The sequence below is a fragment of the Prunus dulcis genome, chromosome 5 (assembly GCF_902201215.1).
Source record: "Prunus dulcis chromosome 5, ALMONDv2, whole genome shotgun sequence".
In the NCBI taxonomy this organism is placed as follows: domain Eukaryota; kingdom Viridiplantae; phylum Streptophyta; class Magnoliopsida; order Rosales; family Rosaceae; genus Prunus; species Prunus dulcis.
In genome coordinates, this window is record NC_047654.1 from 364,509 (window position 1) to 388,418 (window position 23,910).

Here is a 23,910-nt window from a genome sequence, read left to right on the forward strand (position 1 = left end):
CGATCAATCATACGATTGTTGTAACAATGGCCCTTAATCAACGGTTCGTGCTCCGAGGGTTGTCCATTTGCTCCTACATGTTGTTCATAAATTATTGTCAATGTTGTGTTCATAGGATCGAGTTCGAATATCTCTGGTTCATCATAATCATACTCATCCTCCACAATCATGTTATGGAGGATGATGCACGTCATCATAATGCTCTAAAGCACGTCTTCATCAAACATACGAGTAGCTCCCCTAATGATTGCCCACCGAGCTTGGAGGATACTAAAACACATTTCCACATCTTTCCTATAACCTTCTTGATAGGCAGTAAAATATTTTTCCTTCTCCAACAACGGTGGTGTTGGCTTGATTGATCGAGCATACCCGCCGCTAAAATAACTTGATCATCTTCTGCTCCCATTCCCTTTCTTTTTTAGCATGTTTGCACATTCTTTCTTCATTTTCTCGCTTGGCCCTTTCCAACAACCTCCTCATGTAAGACATTGAAAGTAGAATGTGTATTGTAAAATCTGAGAAATGAAAGGACATACTGGATATGGATGATTGGTATGAGTTGAGGGTGTGGTTTTATAATAGAATTTAGAATATAGAAATGACACGTGGCATAATAGTAACAACCGAAAATCTTATCCGAAATCTGAGATGTGAATTTTATAATAAATATAGACACGTGGAAACTGGAAATCTTATTCGAATATCTTATCTGAAATCTGAGAAGTGAATTTATAATAAATATGGACACATGGCAACCGAAAATCTTATAAGTTTAAAAATTAAAATTATTTTATTGCGAATAGTAATTTCACTTTTTGCCATGGCATGAGGTGGAAATGCAACAATAAAATTACTAGGGCAGGCACTATTTATGTGAATAGTAACAGCCCTTGACTCACCTTTTCTTTTGCCATGGCAAATAGGGTGGAAATGCTCTTATGAGGCTTGCCCATGGCCGGCCCTAACCCTTTTTCTCTACCCTTTCCTTCCATGTCATTAGAACGAGTGAGTGTGAGAAAGAAGAAGAATGAGAGAGGGTGCGGGGCAAAGAGGGCGTGTAATTGAAAAAGGAGTTAAGAGGATAAGAAGTTGAAGTTACCGTAGCCCCTAAGCTTTCAGCAATCCCTATAAAATGTGTTATAAGTTTTCACAAATATTATCGTTTATCAAAATGAATTGAGCCAAATGAAATCGTTATATTATAATTGATTTTTGAAGTCAAATCGATCCAATCCGAATTATGTCCGCCCAACTTATAGGTGCTATAAATGTTCAATTTAAAATTAGAAGAATATAGAACTTAATTATAAAATTTGATTGCATCATACTAAACACTAGCCACCGGACTAATTTTTTTTTTTAATTACAAACAATAGGATATTTACAAGAATTTTCTAAAAACGGACCATATACCCCACAAACGAAGTTACATCGTCACAATGAGATTAGCCACAATTAAATATCAAATCATCATAAATGGATATCGTTTTTATCATCCACGTGAATCAAAGATGAGACTTCCACCAATAAAATTAATACAAATAGTACTAGACCACTGTCCGACTAATGAAATAAATTGAAATAGGATGACATAGTACTCAACACAAACACCAACGAGGAGCTAGCACATATGGTATAGTGTATATAGCTCACTAGAAGTGTCGCTGATTGTTAGGACCCACTGCACGGACCCTTTGGAGAAACAGAAGAGTTGATCCTTTGAGGTGAAGAGAGGGGGTTGCCCTTATATGCTTGCTTGCTTGGGAAGGGAGGCAGGGGGTGCAGTGGGTCCCTCGTCATCCGTGGGGTAAAGGGTTCAAGCTTTGTACAGTGCAGAGTAGCTAGAGGAGTGAAGAAAGGATCAGGCAGCCTATTAGCTAGGAGAGAGGAGACCAGAAACCACGTGCGCATGTGGCACTCAGCGAACCAAGGTCACGTGCGGTCAAGAGGTCAGCACCAGACCACGTGAAAGCTGTCGGGACATCGGAACTTGGTCAACCTTATCGGATGCGATGAGTGATGTATTAATAATAATAATAATAATAAATCTGCATGCATATACAAAAATAAATAAATTTGGCGGAGATGGCTCTAAATTGGGCCGTAACTTTGGCGGCAATTTTGTTCTGAGCAGTAGCATCTTGTTTGTTGGTCGCCCTCCTCCCAATGCGACAATGAGAGTCCCCAGCCACACACGCTACTAACAGGATTTACACAAGGACAAATTCCCTCAACAATTTTGACACATTCTTTCTTCTCCAAAAAACCAAATCATACTTGTCCAATGTCCGTGCATGGGCCCCAACCTTGTCTCTTCCTCGCTCATATACATAACACAAGTCATAACATGTCAATATCAATTTTGACTACGTGGCTCACACTTGGGGCCATAACTTTCTTGTTGTACGTATCAGACACATCAGCAACACTTATTACTCATGAAGGAAAAACAAAACATTCCATGGACCATGAGATGCTTGACTTTCTAGACAATACTATTTATTAGGAAATTTTAGGATTTAAGTGTTGAGATTTAGTGTTATCAATCCGAGACGGGTGAATTCGTACTTGAAATTTCTTCAAACATTGATAAGAGAAATATCACTTAAACAAGAATTAATTGTGAAGTTATTAAACAGTTTTTTGTTTTTATTTTTCATTCGGACATCATGATGAGGAGTGAAAAAACTAAGAACATACATAAGCTGAGTTAAGCTTGAGTTAATTAACTCAATCGTGATGACATGCAAATGATTCTTCGAATCGGTTTTCAAATTTGCTTGTCCTTTTAACTTGGTAAGCATATCATCGATTCCTGGTGGAGCCGTACGTACGTGAAGAGATATGGATTGATGGCCCATAGAGATAGATAGATACCAAGTCAGCATATCGAAATTCAATTCAATTAATTATGTATGTAATGAGTCGGGGCCCACTGAATTAAGCAAGTGGGAGGGAGTTGGAGATGAGTGAGGTGACATGCCTGAATGAATGTGTGTAGAGGCGCAACTTCTTGGAGGGCACCAGGATTCCGTTGCCTTGCCTTTATTATTTCTAGTCATCCCACTTGGGCGCTCATTTGTTCTTTGCTTATCCAATGACACTTCGCATATACCCGACTCAGATGCGCACTTCATAATAAATAAGTTGGCCGGCCTACAAGACTACATGATGAGATGTATCTTTGCTCTTTAGTGCACATATATAATTGAGCTTGTTTCTTGCTTCACTACAGAAAACAACATTATAGTCACAAACATCTGTGACACGAGATGAAGTAACTACTATTATCTAATAACACAATGAACACGAATAAGCGTGGCTAGGATAATTACAACCTACCTAAAAAGCTAATAGGGATAAATAAATTAAGGGGTGGTTTGCTCTTGCATCGCAGAAGAAATGAAAATAAAAAATAAAGAAAAACAAAGAGTTGACGAAATAGTGTTCCACAAAATACAAATATATAGTCGGACAGGTTTTGGATACAATATTATTAACCTCAAGAACGAATTTCAAATCTATTTTTATGCAATTAAAATGACTATATATATACACAAATAAATATTTATTAAATTCCTTTTCAATGATTAGCGCAGTTGGAGTTGACAAACATATATAATTTATCCATCCATCAAATTTTATTTATTTGTTTGTTTATTTATTTTATATCATTCAATATGGTCGTTGGAGAACTGGTGTTCTTATAAACTTTGTAGCCAATCATGTTCACCCATCTGGAACAAGATTCCAATTTCAATTGCTTGAATGTCACTCTAATTTTAAATAGAACTAGTTAACCTACTTGTATAATGAAAAGTTAACTACAATAATATAAAAGCATTAACATGAAGAGGAGAATCACTTGATAATTAATCAACATTGGAATCTCATTCTGAGTACGTAATATATTATTATTATTTTTCCCTTGCTTTTTCTTCTCGAGCCACACAGGCCACTGATGAAGAAAAGGCAAACATCATTCCAGCCAACACTATAGCTAGCTAAGGTTATAATTATTTTATGCATTCATGATTCATCATCAAAAACCTAGTTCACCAGCAGCAACTAGGGGTGATCAATTTCCCCTTTGTTTGTGGTAGCTGGAGTATCACACTCAAGCTTAGGATTACTTTATCATTCTCCATATCATCCATTCAATGCTTATTTAATTAGTTGTGTATTTATATATATAGTTATTATCTCATATAAGAGAATTTTTGTAGATATAATCAAAAGAAATGGGCATATGCATGCCACTATAATTCCTTGTGAAAGTTCAAATGAAAGGTTAATTAATAAATTAAATAAGGAAGACGAGGCACTAAAAAGCCTTTTAATAGGGAAGGGGAGCAGAAGTAAGTAAAATAATAATTAAGGTTAAGAAAAGGCCCCTCGGGACAAGAACAAGGCGCATCACATGACCTAATTATCAATTAAAAAGCATAAGCAAGCAACTTCATTTAATTATTAATCACGATAAAATAATGCAGAGCAGACTCTGTGAAGGCGCACTGCCTCCTATGCTTTGCTTGTCCTCATCACTTTATCAGCGGGCAGCAGCGCAAATGGGAATGGAAATTATGGAAATAGTCCATAGTCCATAGTCCCAAACACCAGCTCCCCATTTGTCGTTTTCTTCCGATCTAAATCGGCTCTCTCTCGACAACATCCCTTAACCTAATAATCACTTCATTACTTTACTCTAAATTTTATTTTATTATTGTAATACCCGTTTAAGTTTCTCGTTGGGACAATATTGGTGCCGCATCGAGGTAAAGCCTATAGACCCGGGCGAGTTGGATTACGTAGTTGAATAGAATTCATAATTTTAGTCAAATGTTCGGTGGCCTAATGACAACATAGATTAGATTATGTTTAATCATACTAGGGTCAAATGTGGTAGAATTATGAATCCTATCAAAAAGTTGGGATTGGATTAGATTATGTCTAATCCTAAGTCATGTAATAGTACATTTCTATTAATCCAAACTCTTAATTTGCGTAGTGCCAAACACATCATTGGAGTAGTATTTTCGTTTTCAATCCATGCAATTTAATTCTACCTCGTGATCCAATTCAATCTCAATCATCAAATATGGCATACAGCTAACACTTTCATATCAAGAGATCAATCATAGAAACAAGAGTGTGCCCACACAAGACTGTCTTACAGAAGTCTGATGACGCTGTTGTATGTGAAGTGTTTGTTTTTTTTTTGGGACAAGGTAGCATTTTAAAATGGTAAGAAAGAAGGCAAAATTATGCAGCAGATGCTCACTGGAGTATGAGTTTGAAAAAAAAAAAAAAAAAAAAAAAAAAAAACTGAAATGGCCTGGTCGCCTAGAATAGAATTCAACAAACAGAACAGGTGAGGGAGGCTGACATGGATCTTTTCACATGGCCCAAATCCACGTGGATAAGTTAGTGGCTTGGATAGTCCAACCAATAATTTGGATCCTATCTTGTCAAGTCAAGGCCCACAATCACACGTGAACTTGTCCTCCCCATCATCAATTTTTCACATTTCTCCTCCATGCTTAATTCATTCTCACAGTTACGCACCTACTGCATTCATGAATAAATCACATTCATGAATAAATCATAATTCACTCAACATCCAGCTCGGTGTATGTTTAGTTCATTGTCGGGGAGATGTTCTAAGTTGGAATTTTCTCTTTTTTATTATTAATGTTAGTACAAATTTCTCACACGATAATATTTGTGTGTAGATATTTCACTTTTTGAGTTTCCTATTCATGTAAAACAAACAGGAGTAAAAGACCACACTTGGAGGTGTTAGCCAAAAACTCTCCGATCAAACCCTGGAAGGAATATATTCGTTCTCCAAAATGTAGAGATTGAGTCAATTAGGGATTTGATTGCGATCAAATCACTAATTGATGATATTATCTTTTAATTGGTGATTATATCCCATATTTAAGATAAAATCCCTATTTTTGGTATCAATTAATTCGCCAAATAAATGGACTCAATTATTGATCTATGAGATATTTTTCTTGTCCACGTGGCACCTTTGTGATTGAAAGCCAGATTATTTGCTCTCGCAACTAATATATAAAAATAAATAAAAATTATTAATCCATTGGCATGAAAAACTAAAAATATATATTATATATATAGAGAGAACTTCAGTTGAGGGATCCCTAAAATAAGCTTATTTGAGGGAGTCCATCATGCATTGTATTTCAATATTCTAAATTGGGTAGTTTTTAGATATTAACTCAAATATCATCTCTGCAAAAAAAAATTTGAATCTGAAACCATTTGACCACTCAATTATATGGTTCTTATTATAGTCTTTTCTTGCATCACAGTGTTGGTCTATTTTGTTGATCCCAACTAAATGCTTTAATGGTTTACCTGATATTTTGCAAGGATGATCTATGAATGAAGACTTAAAAATTAAATTGTTTGGATCGTTGAAAAAATAATAATCATAGGGTGGTATCCCTCAATAGAATGGATATGTATATAATTTGACTACTCAATTGCACGATTATTATTTTAGTGTTTTTTTTTAAATGCCGTGTTCGTCGATTTTGTTGGGCACAACTTGTCTTAACGATTTTTTGATTTATCTATTTTTTTTTAAGGATAATCTATGAGTGAAGACTTGAAAAATAGACGGTTTGGATCGTTTAAATAAAACTTTTAGTGGACCCCAAAAGGTGTTCCACAATAGAAGAGTACATATATATATACAGTGAGCTTTAGTTGAGGAATCCGTTATTATTTGAGGGACACCCTTGTAGGCATTGGCGGACCAGAAATTTTTTAGCGGATTTGCAATATTGACTAAGTATGAAAAATGATTTTTAGTATGAAGTATATATTGACTTAATGAGCTATCATTTTTAGCCTAAATCGTATTTTGCACTAAAACCGAATTTTCATATTTTGATTTGGTGGGAATTTGATTTTATAGTATTTTATTTGAATCTAAATGAGGGGTACTTCCTTATTTACATTGTAAAATTAAGTAAATTGAGTAATATAAAAAATAAATAAAAGTAAAAGGACAAAGACATTTACTTAAATGTTGAAAATGAAAATAAGGTAATCTGTACACCAGTTGAGCAAATGGGCAATTTGAAGCACCTACAATGGTTTTTCAGGCGAGGGGAGGTGCAGCTGCACCTCCTTGCACCTTACTAGGTCCGCCAGTGTTGTAGGGCCCACCACACATTGTTTTTCAATGATCTGAACTGTCTAATTTTTAGATATTCACTCAAAGATCATATCTGCAAAAAATTACTTGAATCCGAAATATTTTGACTACTCAATTAAATTATTGTTATTTTAAGTGAATAGAAAATCCACCAACCCAATCTCCCAAGTAGTTACGTATTACACACCTAGCACCAATAGCCCCAGAACATGTCTTACAAGTACCATCCACATTTAATTTAAAAGCTACAATTCGAGGAGGCAATTAGGATTGACACAATTGACAGAACGAAGCCACTCCTTCACAGCAACTTGAATAATCTTCTATGGACAATTAGGCAACTCTTCAAGCTCAGCAAAAATCAGACGGTTCCTCAACTTCCAGACAAACTAGCAAGTAAAAATAAAGATAGTGTGCCAAGGAATTCCTTCCCCTCACCCAACTTGCCTTAGAACATAGATTACTTATGAACCAAGACTTGACAGCAGCATTAGAAAGAGCATGAACTTTAATGATCTTTTGTACAATTTCCTCAGTCACAACACCCCTCAATTTATCAATATCCCACCATCTATTTTTTAAAAAAGCTATCCACTGTACAATCCTGCTCAACTACATTGAGCACTCCTTGATGCAGCAAGGGACCCTCAGGCCATCTCCAACCACGTTGAGGCTAGACTCAAATTTACACCCTCCAAAATACAACTATTCATGTATTTTCATGACTCAAAATATTTTTTCCCTCCAACTTTGCAGACTCTTAATTTGAGTCCGCAACTTTATTAAATTGTTTAAGAATGATTAAACCATAATTTTTTTTCTCGAACTTTTTTAACATGATTTTTATCTCAATATTCATGATTTAATTTTCTAAACATTTTAACCTAAAAAAATTAAAATTCCAAAACATAATAGAATATCACTTAAAAATAATATTAAAAAAAGTACAACAACATTTTATTTACCAAATGAGTGACTATTTACCAAAGGGAGAAAAGAAAAATAATAATTTTTGGTTGCTTATTTACTAAATGAATGGCTATTTATAAAGTTTGGAATAAGTTTTGGGGTTGGATTTAATTTAGATTAATTACAAATATTATTTCGACTGTTGGATTTAAATTTGAGCCGATGAATGTAAAATTTTACTGTTCAAATCGCCTAAAATTAATCCTAATCGTTGATGTGGATATAGCAGTTGCATTTAAAAAAAAAAAACCAAACTCAGCTTTCAAATTGGGCCATCTGATTGCAACGTTTCTTTCTCCAGATTCTGCCACTTGTCGTGCAGCGAAAGCGCAAGCAGACAGCTTGCTGCCACATGGGGCCCGCCTATTTTTCCTCTTTCACATGGGCTGCAGAGCAAGGATTTGGGCTCCACACAAAAAACGAAAAAGAAAATATTAAATAATTTTAATTGATATGACTATTCATTTCAGTTGTCACATAAAGTAGTATGTAAATGTGGTATATAAATATGATAAGAGTAGCATTATTTTCACGCAAATTATCAGTTCAGGTAAAACTTGAACTGATATTCAACCTCAAATTCCACCCCTCAAAATACATGAGTTGGAGATGAATTTTGGGCACAAAACTCAAATTTTGAGTTTCCACCCCTTAGGTTGGAGATGGCCTCATGGAGCCAGTGATCCAAAATAGAACAGTATCACCCCTGCCAAGTCTCCAACTCATACCCTTTCTAAGAAGTTGGGCACCATATATAATACCCTTCCAGGTAGAAGAACCATCCCTTCTTGGACTGTAAGGAAGGATTAAGAATGAATTGGCCTTTTAAATACTTATCCTCAGACATCTTGGCGCATAATCCTCAAACATCTTGGCCTTCTAAATACTTATCCTCACCTTTCTCTTTCTTTCTCCCTTTCCCCCCATCCTATTTCCATTTCACCGCTTCTTGCTCCAATCCTTTTTTTTTTTTTTTTTTTTCTCTTATCAACTTTCTCAACCAATTTCTTATTTATGAATTGTCCAAGATATTTAGAACCTTGGTTTTTATGTAAAATTTGAAAGTATGTTTGTTCTTGATAATGTAGGTTTTTTTTTTTTTTTTGGGAACTCTTGATAATGTAGTTCAAGATGTAGAAGTATTTAACAAGTTAAGTACAATTTGGGAGATATCATAAAAAAAACCAAAGTAGACCTGCCGAAATTTCAAAGGAAAAATTTCAATTGGAAAAATTGACTACGATCAAAGATTCTGATCAAATTTTGGTCCAGTGTCAACTTTTTGAAACCATTACATTTTGGGACGACCAGAGAAAAGAAAAAAAAAATTAAATACGAGAAAAAGAGAAAGAATCAAATGACGTGTAATCTTAGGAAAGCTCTTCATATCGTACGTGTAATCTTAGTCTGGCTCCAAGCCCTCGAGAAGAAGCCAGACAGACTCAGGGTCAGTTAAGTTAAGAGAGAGAGAGAGAGAGAGAGAGAGAGAGAGAGAGAGCGAGAACGAGAAACAGGGAACAGAGAGAGTTGTTTGAAAAAAAAATGGCGGTTGAGAAAGGAAGGTACTGTGTAACAGGGGCTGGCGGGTTCGTTGCGTCGTGGGTCGTTAAGCTTCTGCTTTCCAAGGATTGTACTGTCCACGGCACCGTTAGAGACCCCAGTAATTATATACAAATTCCACTCATAACTAACGTTCCTTCCCTGCTCTTTCTTTCTTTCTTTCTTTCTTGCTTTGGCTAAGAAATTATGTTCACTGTATATGTGATTGTTACTCAAGTCTCTACTGTTCCATCATCATATAATAAATCTGCTTTCATTTTCATTTTCATTATCTGCTAAGCTAGATCTCGTTTATGCAGATTAAATATTAGGCAAATTTGGGCTGCCATCTTTATGCTTAAAAGCTGATGCCTTTTCATTTTGTGTCATCTCATAATCAATAAATTGGTGTTCTTTTCATTATCTGATGCTTACTTAAACAAAAACAAAGTGGTGATTTTGTTATCAATTTCAAGTTCCAATGGAAACATCAATAAATTTCTTGATTCAGCAAGCATTGTTCTCCACTAGCTAGCAAAGAATGTTGGAAATTGCTCTACTAATGTGGAATTAGTGACATTACTGTATTGTGCATGCAGGCAATGACAAGTACGCCCACTTGAAAAAACTTGACAAGGCATCTGAGAACCTTCAACTATTCAAAGCTGACTTATTGGACTATGAGTCCCTTCGTGCAGGGATTCTAGGATGCGACGGAGTGTTTCATGTTGCTAGTCCAGTCCCCTCCAGCACTGTGCCAAATCCTGAGGCAATAATCTCTCCAATTCGTCCCCTTCATACTCAATCTCACTTGCAATAGATTAATGACTACACTCAGTTTCTATGGTTGCTAAGTTAAATCATTTAGTGAGTCTCATATAAGTGGTTCTAAGTTATTTCATTGATTAGGGCACTGAAGGGGTGCCAAACTATTTACAACCATTGCTATCTTCATTGCCATTGCTCACTTGAATAGTATACGTTCATGCTTCATACTCAAATAATTTGAATGTGCTAAGATATGCTTACCAAATTAATGCTTATATTCTCCTGTATCTTGTTGTACTATTTTTCCAGGTAGAAGTCGTTGAACCTGCCGTGAAGGGAACACTTAATGTACTTAAAGCATGCCTTGAAGCAAAAGTCAAACGAGTTGTTTTTGTGTCCTCTGTTGCTGCTGTGATCATGAATCCTAGGTGGTCTGAAGGTCAATTGTTGGATGAAACTTGTTGGTCGGATAAGGAATACTGCAGAAAAACTGAGGTATTCAATTAATGTATGTATTTAGGGAATTTTTATTAGCACTCCAAAAATTGTCATCCTGCACTTGAAAATCTGTGATCTTTTTCATTAGGGACAAGTGCATGATGACTACCTAGGAGTGCCATAGCAGCTCCCTATATTTAATTGTACACTGAACTCATGGTGGTCTTGGTGATCAACGCGACTTGCAGTAGAACCAACAAATAGGAACACGTATACACAACTTTCCTTTAGGGTCATGCTAGGATTTGCTGATTCTTCACCAAGGATTCCAAGAGCAAATGCCGATAAAATAGGAATAAAAGAAAGGAAACTCTATTCTGTAGTCAATAATAGTGAAAGACTGTTGATGATAGACTATAAGTGTCTAGAGTTCTCATCTGTAGAGTTAGAAATCCTAAAGCAATATCATTAATCCCCACCAAAACAGGAAAATAAAAATAAAGGAATTTACCAAAAACAGGAGGTTTTGAGAATGACCACCAAAATTCTAAAACTACATATGTTTTAGAATCATGACAAACTATTTTTTAAATTGAAATCCAAATGCAGACTAAAATTTATTACAAAAACACAACTTAATAAAATGGTCAAATCATGCTTTTTATTAGGCCTATGAGATGCAATGCTGTTGAAAAATTATCTTGAGCAGTTCTGCAACTTTAGCTCATAGTTTCATCAGTACCATTTCACTATCGTAGAAATTTAGAATGAAGCAAATCCATTAGTGTGATCTTATCGTCTAGCTACGCAGACTCTTAAAGTTATTCTAGTGTGATTATATCACTTTCTTATGTGTTACCAGTTTAACAATTATGAAGCATTGTCTGTGCACGCTAAGGCAAGTGATTTGCATTTGTATGTTGACTGTCTAGTTCTTTGTTTAATTTTCCAGAATTGGTATAGTCTTTCAAAAACTTCAGCAGAATGGGAGGCTCTGGAGTTTGCGAGAAGAAATGGGCTTGACTTGGTAACTGTCTGTCCTACACTTATTTTGGGGCCAATTCTGCAGTCCACTGTAAATGCAAGTACCTTGGTCCTCATCAAGCTTTTGAAAGGTACTTACTTCTTCTAACAAAACCACATGGAGCATAACTAATTCTTTTGCTTTAGAATCTACAAATGTATAGATAGGTAGTTGGAGTAGCAAACGCATCCTTCAGTAATTGTCCAGGCTAGTGTATATGTATTTGGCTCCATTTCAGTTTTTACGAAACAAAATCCAGGTTTATTCCCCCTTCATTATCTCTGGTATCTATATTAACTAATAACTGGGTTTAGCAATGTATCCATGCAGAAGGGTATGAGTCATTGGAAAACAAGGTCCGAATGATAGTTGATGTGCGGGATGTAGCTCAAGCAGTCCTTGTGGCGTATGCGAAGCCCGAGGCTGAAGGAAGATACATATGCACCGGCCACCATATCAAGGCAAGAGATCTCGTGGAGGAGCTGAGGAGCATTTATCCTGACTACAATTATCCTAACAAGTAAGGTTTCCTTTTGATTCTTGAGGGACTTTTCAAATTCTATATATTACTTTATTGATCATCATGGTCAAGCAATCCAAAAGTAGAAGTGACTGTGATTCCTGTTGTTATGATTTTCTCTTAAAACTAATTTGATGATTGTGCACATGTATGTTTTGGCAGCTTTATGGAAGTAGAAGAACAACAGCGGTTGAGCTATGAGAAACTGCAGAGGTTGGGTTGGAGTGCCCGACCATTGAATGAGACGCTAGTTGACTCTGTTGAAAGCTACAAAGAGGCTGGACTTTTAGATTGAAAAGATATCATAGCATGCTTTACCTAATTAGCTTGGAGTCCACTTTATTACATATGTTGCTTTTGTCTTTAGGTAATGATAGTTATTATTATACTTCATCTTTTAGTTATCTATTCTGTTTGTTGGGAAAATAGTCCTTTGGCTTTAGCCTTTATGTTGCTATTCTTTGACTTGTTCGAGTTGGCATAATCCATTGAGGGATCATTTGTCTATGGGAGGGATGGGTGTTAGTTACCAATTAAATTTAGGTGTTTATTGTTTGGATTGTCTTGAAAAGGGTCTTTGTTTGTTTTAGCCTTTCCCTACGGGTTCTCATTTAGTGAAATTTGTTGTTGATTAGGTTTTAATAATGAATGGTGATACAAATTGTCAATGCTAATAATGAATGACAAAGAAAGCTCAGCTGGCTACAACCGCAGACCAAGCCCTATGGTTTTGTGGATTAATTAAGAATAGGGACAATACAATTCTCTCAGCAAAAACAAAAAATTAAGAACGTCTTTGAGGTTAACGACTAGTACTCTCATCCTAGCCGTTGATTGCTATATCATTAGTTATCTTATTGTTGATTGTTTATTTATTTGGTGGTTTACTAGTCAAATTTCGAGATGCTATCTATGTAGTTGTAGAATCAAAACACTAAACAGATATATCTACATAGTTTTAAGGTTAATCGCAATTGTGGATAATTATTATTATTTTTGCTCTAGTTGACTGGGCAGTTAGTGCATGTCGGTCGATAGAGACTGTAAAATACGATTAATCGTATTAGAGCATGTAAATATGGATGGTGGCATCTTGATTGGAATATTTCAAGATGTAAAATCATTTTGCTACAATATGAAAATGTAAAATCTTAGGCGCCACGCCACAGTTCATTTTTAATTAGTTGGGACCCACAAATAGAGATCCTCTTATATAAAAGCTTATACAGAATAATATTAGTTCCTTCACGCATGTGACAATTGGTTTTATTTTATATTTTATATTTTATTTTTAGAATTAAGAAAATATAATATGGGTAGTTATGTTCCATAAAAGTAGGACTTATTATTTGATTTTGTTTTTAATTTTAATTTTTTTAGTATAAAAAATATGAATTTATTATATTATCCTCATTTAATTAATAATTTCATTTCTTAATGTTTGAATTAACCAAGGACATTTTCTAATATTTTGAATGTTTCACAATTCTCCGTCTTTTGCTTTATATATATAGATTCTATTGTCAGATTTATTTATATTCTCATATTGTAAATTCATATTATTTCCGGTACTAATTTTGTCTATATTTGTATGGTGTACATTCTTGCATGAATATTAACTAAGTACACCCTACTACCAAACTATTTATTGAATTGCTAATTTATCCTAATATAAAATGACCAAAAAAGATATATTGAATTGTGAAACAAATAAAATTTTAATAAGTACACTTTACTCATTGTATTCAACCCTTATCAGACATAGAAAAGTCTTCGTATTGCATGGTGCTCACGAATAACGTAGCGAGTACTAGTTTATGATTTGTATTATGAAATTAAAGATTTTGATGAAACCCAAAATCTAAAAAAAAGGGGCACAAATTCATGTAAAAAGAGAAAGCTGGTTTAGGATTGGTATTAGAGTGTTGTACTAGGACTGTTTTGGTAGTTAAATAGGGTGTACTTAGTTAATTTTACATTCTAATTAAAATATTAGGATTAACTTAGATTATAAGGTGTACTCAATTAATTTTTAGGTTCAGCACCCTATTTATAAAATTAATTTAAAAACCAGTGTGCGGAGTAAACAAGGCAACAAAGTCGCAATGCACTCTTGGGCCCGTGTCATCAAAAAGACAAAGAGAAAATGTCGCAATGCAAGAAATGCATTAACTAAGGTCGTTGAAATTCAGATTAAAAAAAAAAGGTTAACTAATTATATATAAAGATAGACATAGACAGGTAGACAGAATGAAGGGAAACAAGAAGACATAGCAGCAGCTAATAATACAGAGACGCATAGATACATTAGATTATAGATGGCGGGTGAGAAAGAAAAGGTATGCGTGACTGGGGCTGGAGGATTTGCCGCCTCTTGGGTCGTTAACCTTCTTCTCTCAAAGGACTATGTTGTTCATGGAACAGTCAGACAGCCAGGCCAGTCTCTCTCCTCTTCTCTTAGTTGGTTTATATATATATATATATATATATATATATAATTTATTAAAGATGTGTATTGATGTGCAGGGGACAGCAAGTATGCTCACTTGAACAAGCTTGAGAAAGCATCAGAGAACTTGAAACTGTTCAAGGCAGATCTGTTGGACTACGACTCTCTGCGTGCGGCTGTTGAAGGATGCAGTGGAGTCTTCCATGTTGCCAGTCCTGTACCAGCTGCTCATAGTGTTGCAGATCCTGAGGCAAGACTATTATATTTAATTAATTAATTTTCTTAAAATATAAATCAAATTGTTATACGTATTTAGACCTCAAAGTATACAAGTTATGCTGTTTTTATTTACTATTATAATTCAATCTGTCCTGCTCCTTGCAGGAGTTTCTTGAACCAGCTGTAACGGGAACGCTTAATGTACTCAAGGCTTGCGTCGAAGCCAAAGTGAAGAGAGTTGTTGTTGTGTCCTCCATAGCCGCTGTTGTTATGAACCCTGACTGGCCTAAGAGTCAAGTCAAGGACGAAACCTGTTGGTCTGTTCCTGAATATATTAAAACGACCAAGGTAATTGTCCATTTTGACTTATATTTGGTGGATGAAGAACCTCACTTTTATGGTGAAGCCAGACCATTAATTTTGTGTTACAGAAATGGTACTATCTTTCAAAAACAGAAGCAGAAAGACAGGCTTTGGAGTTTGGAAAAAGAAATGGAATTGAGGTCGTAACTGTTTGTCCTTCTGTCATTTTGGGGCCAATTTTGCAATCCAATTTGAATTCCAGTAGCCTTCTGCTTGTTGGGACTGTAAAAGGTATCCCTATCTACTTAGCTCTATATCATATCATATCATATCATACTTGTTTGTTTCAAATTTAAATAAATAAACAAGCTTAGTCTGATACTGTGAGTCTGTAGGTGGGGTTGAGTCATTGGGATACAATTACTGGACGTTCGTGGATGCTCGTGATTTCGCTGAAGCACTGCTTCTTGCATACAACAAGTCTGAGGCCGGAGAGAGATATTTATGCACATCGCACGCTATCGGTGCAGAGGAGGTGGTGGAGAAGTACTTGAGGCCTGCATATCCTAACTACAGCTATCCCAAGATGTAAGTTTTTCTAACCCTCCAATATTTTTCTTCACCTCTCAGTTTGTGCGCCTTAACCATCCATGTTGATGTTTACTGAGATGCCTTGCCTTTGTATTGCCAGCCTTACCCACACAGAGGAAGAAAAAGAGTACCTCAGTTCGGAAAAATTGCAGAGGTTGGGTTGGACTTTCCGGCCTGTGGAGGAAACTCTCATTGATTCCATTGAAAGCTACCGGAAGGCTGGAATTGTGGACTAGAAAAAATTCACATGTTTATTGTATCTTCCCTATCATCATATGCACAATGAAGATAATAATTTCGCTATGATCATCATCAGCATTCTTAGCAATCTCTGCTCTCATTTTGAATTGCACACGTGATGTCTCATAAATATATAATATCATAAAAGATTTCATATAACACTAGCACTCTTTTAAATCCTTCTATAGTCAAATTAAATCTCAAATTAAATGACTAAATGCGTATAACGCCTCGTGTTAGGATTCCAATGGTTTCCAACCAATAAGACCTATTACTTTAGGAAACACATCTCAATGTATGTAGCAATCTTAGCTAGTTGGTATATATATATATAGTAGTGTTATTTGAAAGTCAAAAAAAAAAAAAAAATCAAAATCAAAATTGAAAGAGAACACACAAGTGTTGTAAAATGAATGGGATATGCGAGAATATTGAACTGAACGTAAAGTAAATAAAATACAATATTTAACGAGGTTCGGTCATGCCTACGTCCTCAGAAAGTAGCAGCGGTAACTTTTTCACTATGTAAAATAATAGAGCTACAACTTTAGTATTTACAATATCTATGGCTCACTGATTTTTCTCTCTTTGAGGATTTCTCTCTACTCTCTTTTTCTCTCCTCTCACTCTCCCTCTTTCTTCTCTTTCTTTCTTTCCTCTCTGCCTGGGCTCTCATTTCTTCTCAGATGGTGTGTCGTCTTACAATGAAGGGAGGAAGTCCATTATAGGCAAAGCCTCTTGGCTTCCCGTGGATGTGCTTGGCTTCCCGTGGATGTGCAATCATTTCTTCCAATATGTGGGTTCCACTTCTACAACACTTTCATCATCACATCACCCACTCAAACAACAAGTCTTCATTATTTCTAAACGTGTGGGCTCCATTCTAGACTTTACAACACTCCCCCTTGGAGACCACAAGTAACATATTGTTGCCTCAATAAAATCTTGCTAGAAGGAAACCCAGTGAGGTAGAATACTGATGGAAGGAAGAAGATTACAGTAATCAGTGTAGCATATTTCTGAATGCTCCTCCTGATGAATATCTCCCTGAAATATTCATAACTACGTTTCTTGAGAGAAAATCTTTCGGAGTGAGAGGAAGATGAAGCCATCAAAAATTCTTTAGTAAATATACTTCCAGTAAGTGATCTCTATGTAAATCATATAAATTTTCAGAGTTCACGTATCCAACAAAACCTGGACTATTTGTAAGTTCACTTGAAAGAATATGCCCGTATATGGTGTTATGTAGAGATAGCATCAAATATGTCTCACATCATCCCAAAGTAGTGGTGATGGAGCTGAGCTTTATTTGGAAAATACAATGTTTGGTACAATATACTTCCGAAAAATCATTTAAGTGTCCAACGGATAATCGACATAAAAATGCTTCAATACTTTCTTAGTATAGGCAAGAATTTCATTGGCATAATGCTCGATCTTCAAGCCGAGACTACTATTTCTTGAACTCTTTAGGAGTTTTAACTAAGTATCAATTATCAACTCTTCAGGAGTTTTGATCAATTATCAACTCTTCTGGAGTTGCAATGTGTTGCAACCATATCATAATAAATGTACTCAGTGAGGCAATTTATACATATTAGTATTGAGTACAAGATTTGTGCTTTAGGCACATGTCCAGGGACTTGCTTCATGCAATTTCAATCCTTCAAGGATTTTATTTAAGGGATTACACTTTCATGACTCATTATATAGCTTTATATCTAGTTATTTGTTCTGCTTGTACATATTTAGGGAATCGCTTATGGCGATATGCTCCGTGCATTCCCTTAAAGATAACATGTTGGTCTTCATAAATGTGCAATAATAAGGCATGATTGCATCTATAAGTATGGAGAACCTCAACATTCCTTGTTTATACCAGAAACATTGTTTCATATAAAGTGAGTATATTCCTCTTTATTCCGAACACCCATGCTTAACCTTCAGGGTTAACATCTCCTTGGGGTTCGTACTATGGGGTTGTTCTTTCACGTTCATTCTCATATGTAATGAAATTGCCTCTTTCCACTTTTTTGGCCAATGATATTGTCGACATTTAATAATAGAACGTGGTTCCAATCAACACGGCCCATTGATGATTTGAGTAGCTACTCCAAAACCAAAAATTATCATTTATCAATTTGTGATCCCACCATTCTCATGTGCATGCGCATGCATCAATTATAAACATTTCTTTGCTTTTGGGTACCCAAGCCACTTCAGGGGCTTTTATTGTCTTTTTCCAGACATACATATCTTATAAGATGAATTATGTGAGAATGTGGATCATAACCTCCAATGGAGCGTTATTTTTATAGTAGGGCGAGTTGGAATATTTAGAACCCATATATATGTCATGCTACATGCATGCCATAGATTAATACACACATGTCAATTAATTATCCTTCTGGGACTTTAAACCATATAATTTGCTACAAATTAGACATGCACCGTATTAATATTGACATGTTAATGGATTGTCCTTCTGGGACTTTAATCCATATCATTTGCTACGCAACATGCGTGCATCATATTGATCACTGCTATACCCATGTTCTGTTCTTATGGGACTTTAATCTATGCAGTTTATTATCAATGTATCCAACTTGCAATTTGTGAAATTTGCATTAATATTTCATGAATACATAACAGAATGATACAAGCCATACTTCTGGAATGGTCATAATACAAGTCGTTTTTCTGGAACGATCTATAATGCAAGTCATTCTTCTGGAATGGTCATAATACAAGTCGTTCTTCTGAAATGATCTATAATGCAAGTCATTCTTCTGGAATGGTCATAATACAAGTCATTTTTCTGGAATGGTCATAATACAAGTCATTCTTCTGAAATGATCTATAATGCAAGTCATTATTCTGGAATGGTCATAATACAAGTCATTCTTCTGGAATGGTCATAATACAAGTCGTTCTTCTGAAATGATCTATAATGCAAGTCATTCTTCTGGAATGGTCATTTGCATGGTGTTCTTTTGGAACAGTCTTATCTCCCCATTTGGTTACCTTTAAGGATGTCGTACCAAATATCAAAATAAGAGTACAAGCATGAAATAACACAAGTATTGCTTACATCCTTAGGTGGGAGAAACTTTGCTCAATTATCATTCAAGCTCATATCGGCTCAGCAAATATAATGTAACGCCTGATGACCTAGTTATATCCTGCAAGAGCAAAAATCACAGTTCTTTTCTCTTTGTCAAAAAGAATATATATATATATATATAACCCTCAGGGTTAGGATCACTACATGGATTCGTTCTTCAGATGATGGTTCTATAGAAACAAAATTCCTTATGAACAGAGAGTTATAAAAAGAAATAAAAGATACAAAGAATTGTGATATTGATTGCAAGGTAGGTAAGAAATCAGGGAAGGAAACTAGTGAGGTAACATACAACAAACTCTCATTTCTCCTAGCCTAGAAGAACTTCAGGAGATTAGAGCATGTGATTGTCCTTACAGTTCCTCGATCTAGAGGAAACATGATCAAGGATAGTCTCACTTCCTGAATGGATGATCAAAGATAATCTCGCTTCTCAAGTACATCAAGCGCTTAATGATAGGAAAAACAAGTAGATATTGCATCACTAGATATGGAGAAAACTAGATGTATTCTGCAAAGAAAATTTCGTTAGTAACATATTTATACACAAATTAGAGGAACAGTTTGATCCGATGAATCTCAAATTAACTATAGAAATTTGTGGGGTTCTCGAGATGCTTTTGAAAAAGTGACTCCGTGAAATTCGTGAAAGCAAGATCGACTTTGACAAAAATAATCCTTGAGACCCCTAAAGTGCCGATAGACATTAATGAAGGCTGCGTGAAGTTTGGGAATCTGGAAAAGAAAAAGATAATATGGGGATCCGAGAAAATATTGGGATCCTGGAAACGTTGCCACATTTCTGTCTATAGATATTGCCTTTGTAAGGCCTAATTGGAGTAACTGCATTTGAACTCAACTTCCTTCCATTTTCTGAAAAATTCAACTTTTCTAAGACTTTCCTCAAAACATTTTTAAAATGGCTTCCTCTTCTTCTTGCCTAAAACATTTCGATTTAAATGTTGCTCCCAAAACAACCCATGACGCCAAAGTCTGGCATCCACCATTTGTATCCCAAAATCGTCATCTCATAATTAATGACTCTGTGATGATGAATGATACGACTACTGTCATAGTAGCTAGGAATTTCCTTACTCCTATGGATGAAATACTGTTAACAGGAAGCTTTGACGAAGAGGCTATTGATGACTTAATGGCTTTTAGCATTCAGAGTGCTGCTTCTGTTGCTAACATGGCTGATCGTTTGCGTGCCAAAGCAAACGAGATTCAGGAGCTGAACACTAAAAATTCATCTCTTCGGGGAATGCTTCATGAATCTCAGCAAGAGGTTAAAAGGAAAATAAGGCTTTGTTGAAACTGGTGGGTTCATACTCCATTGATACGCAGACAAGGTTTGACATGCTGTAGATTTCCAATGAAAAGATTCTAGAAGACCAAGAGAGGCTCATGGCTAAGCTAAAAAGGCGCCGTTCTTTTCTCCAGAGGCTTCTAGATCGTAATGGAATTTTATAGATTTTACAGATCCTGCTCCTTCCTTGCATGTGAAAAGAATCTATCTGTTGTATACTCCTTTCATGTTATAATAATTGGGCAAATTCTTAAACTTGTACCTGCAGTTTTCACGTCTTTTCAAAATGACAATTTGAAACCTTATGCCTTATAGATTCAAATAACCACAACAAATCTCTCAAATTACATATTTCAATGCATGTGAGTCCGGAACTTCTGGCCCGGCTAAACACGACCTCATAATTTATTTGCCTTTTTCAAATGGGCATGAAATATAAATTGAGGAAAAGCCATGATAATATTACAATACGTGAACAACATGAACTAGTATATACCCAAAAACTTTAGGTTCAGAACTTCTCATATATTGGGATTCATGGGCTTCCGGCCCAAATCATATAATATGACAAAATATGTGGGGAGCCTCAATTCATCCTTTGAGGTTTATCCTGATATTATTCATTTCACGGTATATTATTAACAACCAGAATTCACAAAATATATTTCTTCCTTGAGGTGTCGATTGTAACAAAATTGAGCTTTATTAAATTCATCATTTTCTTATGCTAAAGAAATATGTGGTTTGCCATAACTTGCCATAATACATCAAGAGTTGTCCATTTAATTGTTGGAACTTCAAGTTCTCAATACTACTACATTTCGAATTTCAGGCCAAAATCACATATTCTCATGGTATGAATGTTTTTATAATTTCATGTATATATTTCGGGACTTCAGGCCCTTACATAATTGTCCATATTTTGAGGAACTTCTGGCATCTCATTTAATTATTCATCCATGAGTTTAAGGAACTGCTGGATCCCTTTTGTTTATAGTGACGGTTTATCCAAAATAGTTACTATTCATGCATACGTCACTATTCATTAAGTCATGAATACATGTCTATTCATGCGTACAGTACATTTGCTAGTACTGTTACTATTCATGTGCACGACACTATTCACGTATATGGTTACTATTCATACATTTGCTAGTATATTTAATATTCATGTACTGTACTATTAACCGATATGGTACTGTTACATTATCAAGTAACTCTAGGTCCTTATTTACATGTCAAGGATCAAGGATCTTCAGCTCTCATATTATTATTATAATCAAGGATCTTCAGGTTCTGATATAGTTGTATGATGAGGATTAAGGAACTTCTGGTCTTGATCTCTGTATGCTATAAAACTCATCATATCACACAATTAATTCATAAAATAAATTGCTATAAATTGCTTGTAAATAAATTGCTGGTATGGATGATAATTCCGCACCATACTTTAAATAAAGGTAAATGTGTTGTAAAATAAATTCATAAATTAAATTGTTTGCTGTATGGACGTTAATTTCACACCATATTTTAAATAATAAAGTAAATATGCTTGTATGGGCACTAATTCTACTCTATACTTTAAATAAAAGATAAAGACAGTTGTGTAAATATTATTGTATGGACAATAAATCTACACCATACTGTAAATAAAGTAAATATGAGGATAAAACTGCCACCTAACAATAAAATTAAAAAAAGTGTTCGTATTACTAACAACCTCCCACTAGTAATATATTAGTATTACTAAGGGTCCATTTTATTAATACAAAATTAGTGAAACACCCATTCCTAGACATGAAACTATAAATATACCCTACACTATTTAAAACATAGAAACACACCCAAAATAAACCCAAAAATCAACAATTGTATATTTTTTAATTTAATTAATAAGATGAAATATCTTTATTACCCTTTTTAGCATTAAATTAGTGTTGGGCTTGTGTTGGGCTTGTTTTAAGTTATCGTACCTATTATGCAAATGAAATATAGTTGTTAGCTTCCAGGAAATGGTATGAACAGTTGTTAAACTGTTCATACCTTGCAATTGAGTTGATTTCTATGACATAGTATTAACAGGGTACTTCCATGACATAGTATTAACAGATTTTTCAGAAATGGTATTAACAATGTTTTTGCAAAGGATATCGGATATCTTGCTGGGCTTTTTTGGGTTTTTTGTATGAAATGGTATGAACAATGTTTTTCTATGAAATGATATTAACATTGTACTTCTATGACATGATATTAACAATGTATTTCTATGACATGGTATTAACAATACACTTCTATGACATGGTATTAACAATGTACTTCGGGCTTGCTGGGCTTATTTTGGGTTTTTTTTGAGTTTTTTGTATTGGGCTTGTTTTAAGTTAATAAATGGCAGAGATGTAATTTATAGGAACTTCAACACTCATTTATTAGATAGTAAATGATTTTTGGGTGTATTTCTAAAGTCTATTCCATATAGGGTTTTTTTTTATAATTTCATGTCCTATTTTGGTTATATTACTAAAGCTCCCTTTTATTAATAGTTAGTAATTAGAAAGTAAATAAATATAATATATTATATTCTCATCATAATATATTACACCAAATCATTATTCCATATTCATATTATATATATCAATATATATAGAGTCGTCATATCAAAGTGTAATCAACATGGACCATCATTATCAAGTTAAAGTGGTATTTGTGCATGATTGAACGCAGGGCCCCAATCCTATTTCATTTTCTCCTGACATCACCACGAGCTCCAACTAGCTTTGTTTGGTTAATAATAATAAATGATGAAGGTAAGAAAACGTGGATGACTTATCTTTTTATTTGGGTAACTCAACTGGTTTGCGAGAGTATTCTTGCTGATAATATGTTGTAAAATGAATGAGATATGCGGGAATATTGAGCTGCATGTAAATTAAACAAAACACAATATTTAAAGAGGTTCGGTCATACTTACGTCTTCAGAGAGCAACAACAGTAATTTTTCTACTATGTAAAATAATAGGGATACAACCAGCTGCGGCAGTGGCAGTTCTACACAAGGGGCAGGCTGGGCTGCTGCCCGGCCCAAAATTTTCCATAAACACAAATAGGTAATTGTGTTAGCCAAGTCAAAAAAAAAAAAAAAAGAACTCTATCTCTAACTAGTTGCCCAGCCAGCCATGGCCTACACTCACCAATTGGTGGCTGGGCAAGAATACCCACCAC

At 35.0% G+C, this 23,910-nt stretch overlaps 2 protein-coding genes across 2 annotated transcripts; both read left to right on the top strand.

Moving 5' to 3' along the window:
* The first annotated feature begins 9,643 nt into the window (after positions 1 to 9,643).
* LOC117629206 (cinnamoyl-CoA reductase 2-like) lies at positions 9,644 to 12,772 on the top strand. Its single transcript, XM_034361718.1, has 6 exons — positions 9,644 to 9,824; positions 10,303 to 10,472; positions 10,781 to 10,966; positions 11,862 to 12,024; positions 12,264 to 12,453; positions 12,616 to 12,772. Exons 1-6 carry the CDS (start codon positions 9,707 to 9,709, stop codon positions 12,746 to 12,748), a joined length of 960 nt encoding a protein of 319 aa, XP_034217609.1. The 5' UTR covers positions 9,644 to 9,706; the 3' UTR covers positions 12,749 to 12,772.
* Positions 12,773 to 14,720: 1,948 nt separating this feature from the next.
* On the top strand, positions 14,721 to 16,318 carry LOC117629205 (cinnamoyl-CoA reductase 2-like). Its single transcript, XM_034361717.1, has 6 exons — positions 14,721 to 14,889; positions 14,980 to 15,152; positions 15,287 to 15,469; positions 15,553 to 15,715; positions 15,820 to 16,012; positions 16,116 to 16,318. Exons 1-6 carry the CDS (start codon positions 14,772 to 14,774, stop codon positions 16,249 to 16,251), a joined length of 966 nt encoding a protein of 321 aa, XP_034217608.1. The 5' UTR covers positions 14,721 to 14,771; the 3' UTR covers positions 16,252 to 16,318.
* The last annotated feature ends 7,592 nt before the right edge of the window (positions 16,319 to 23,910 follow it).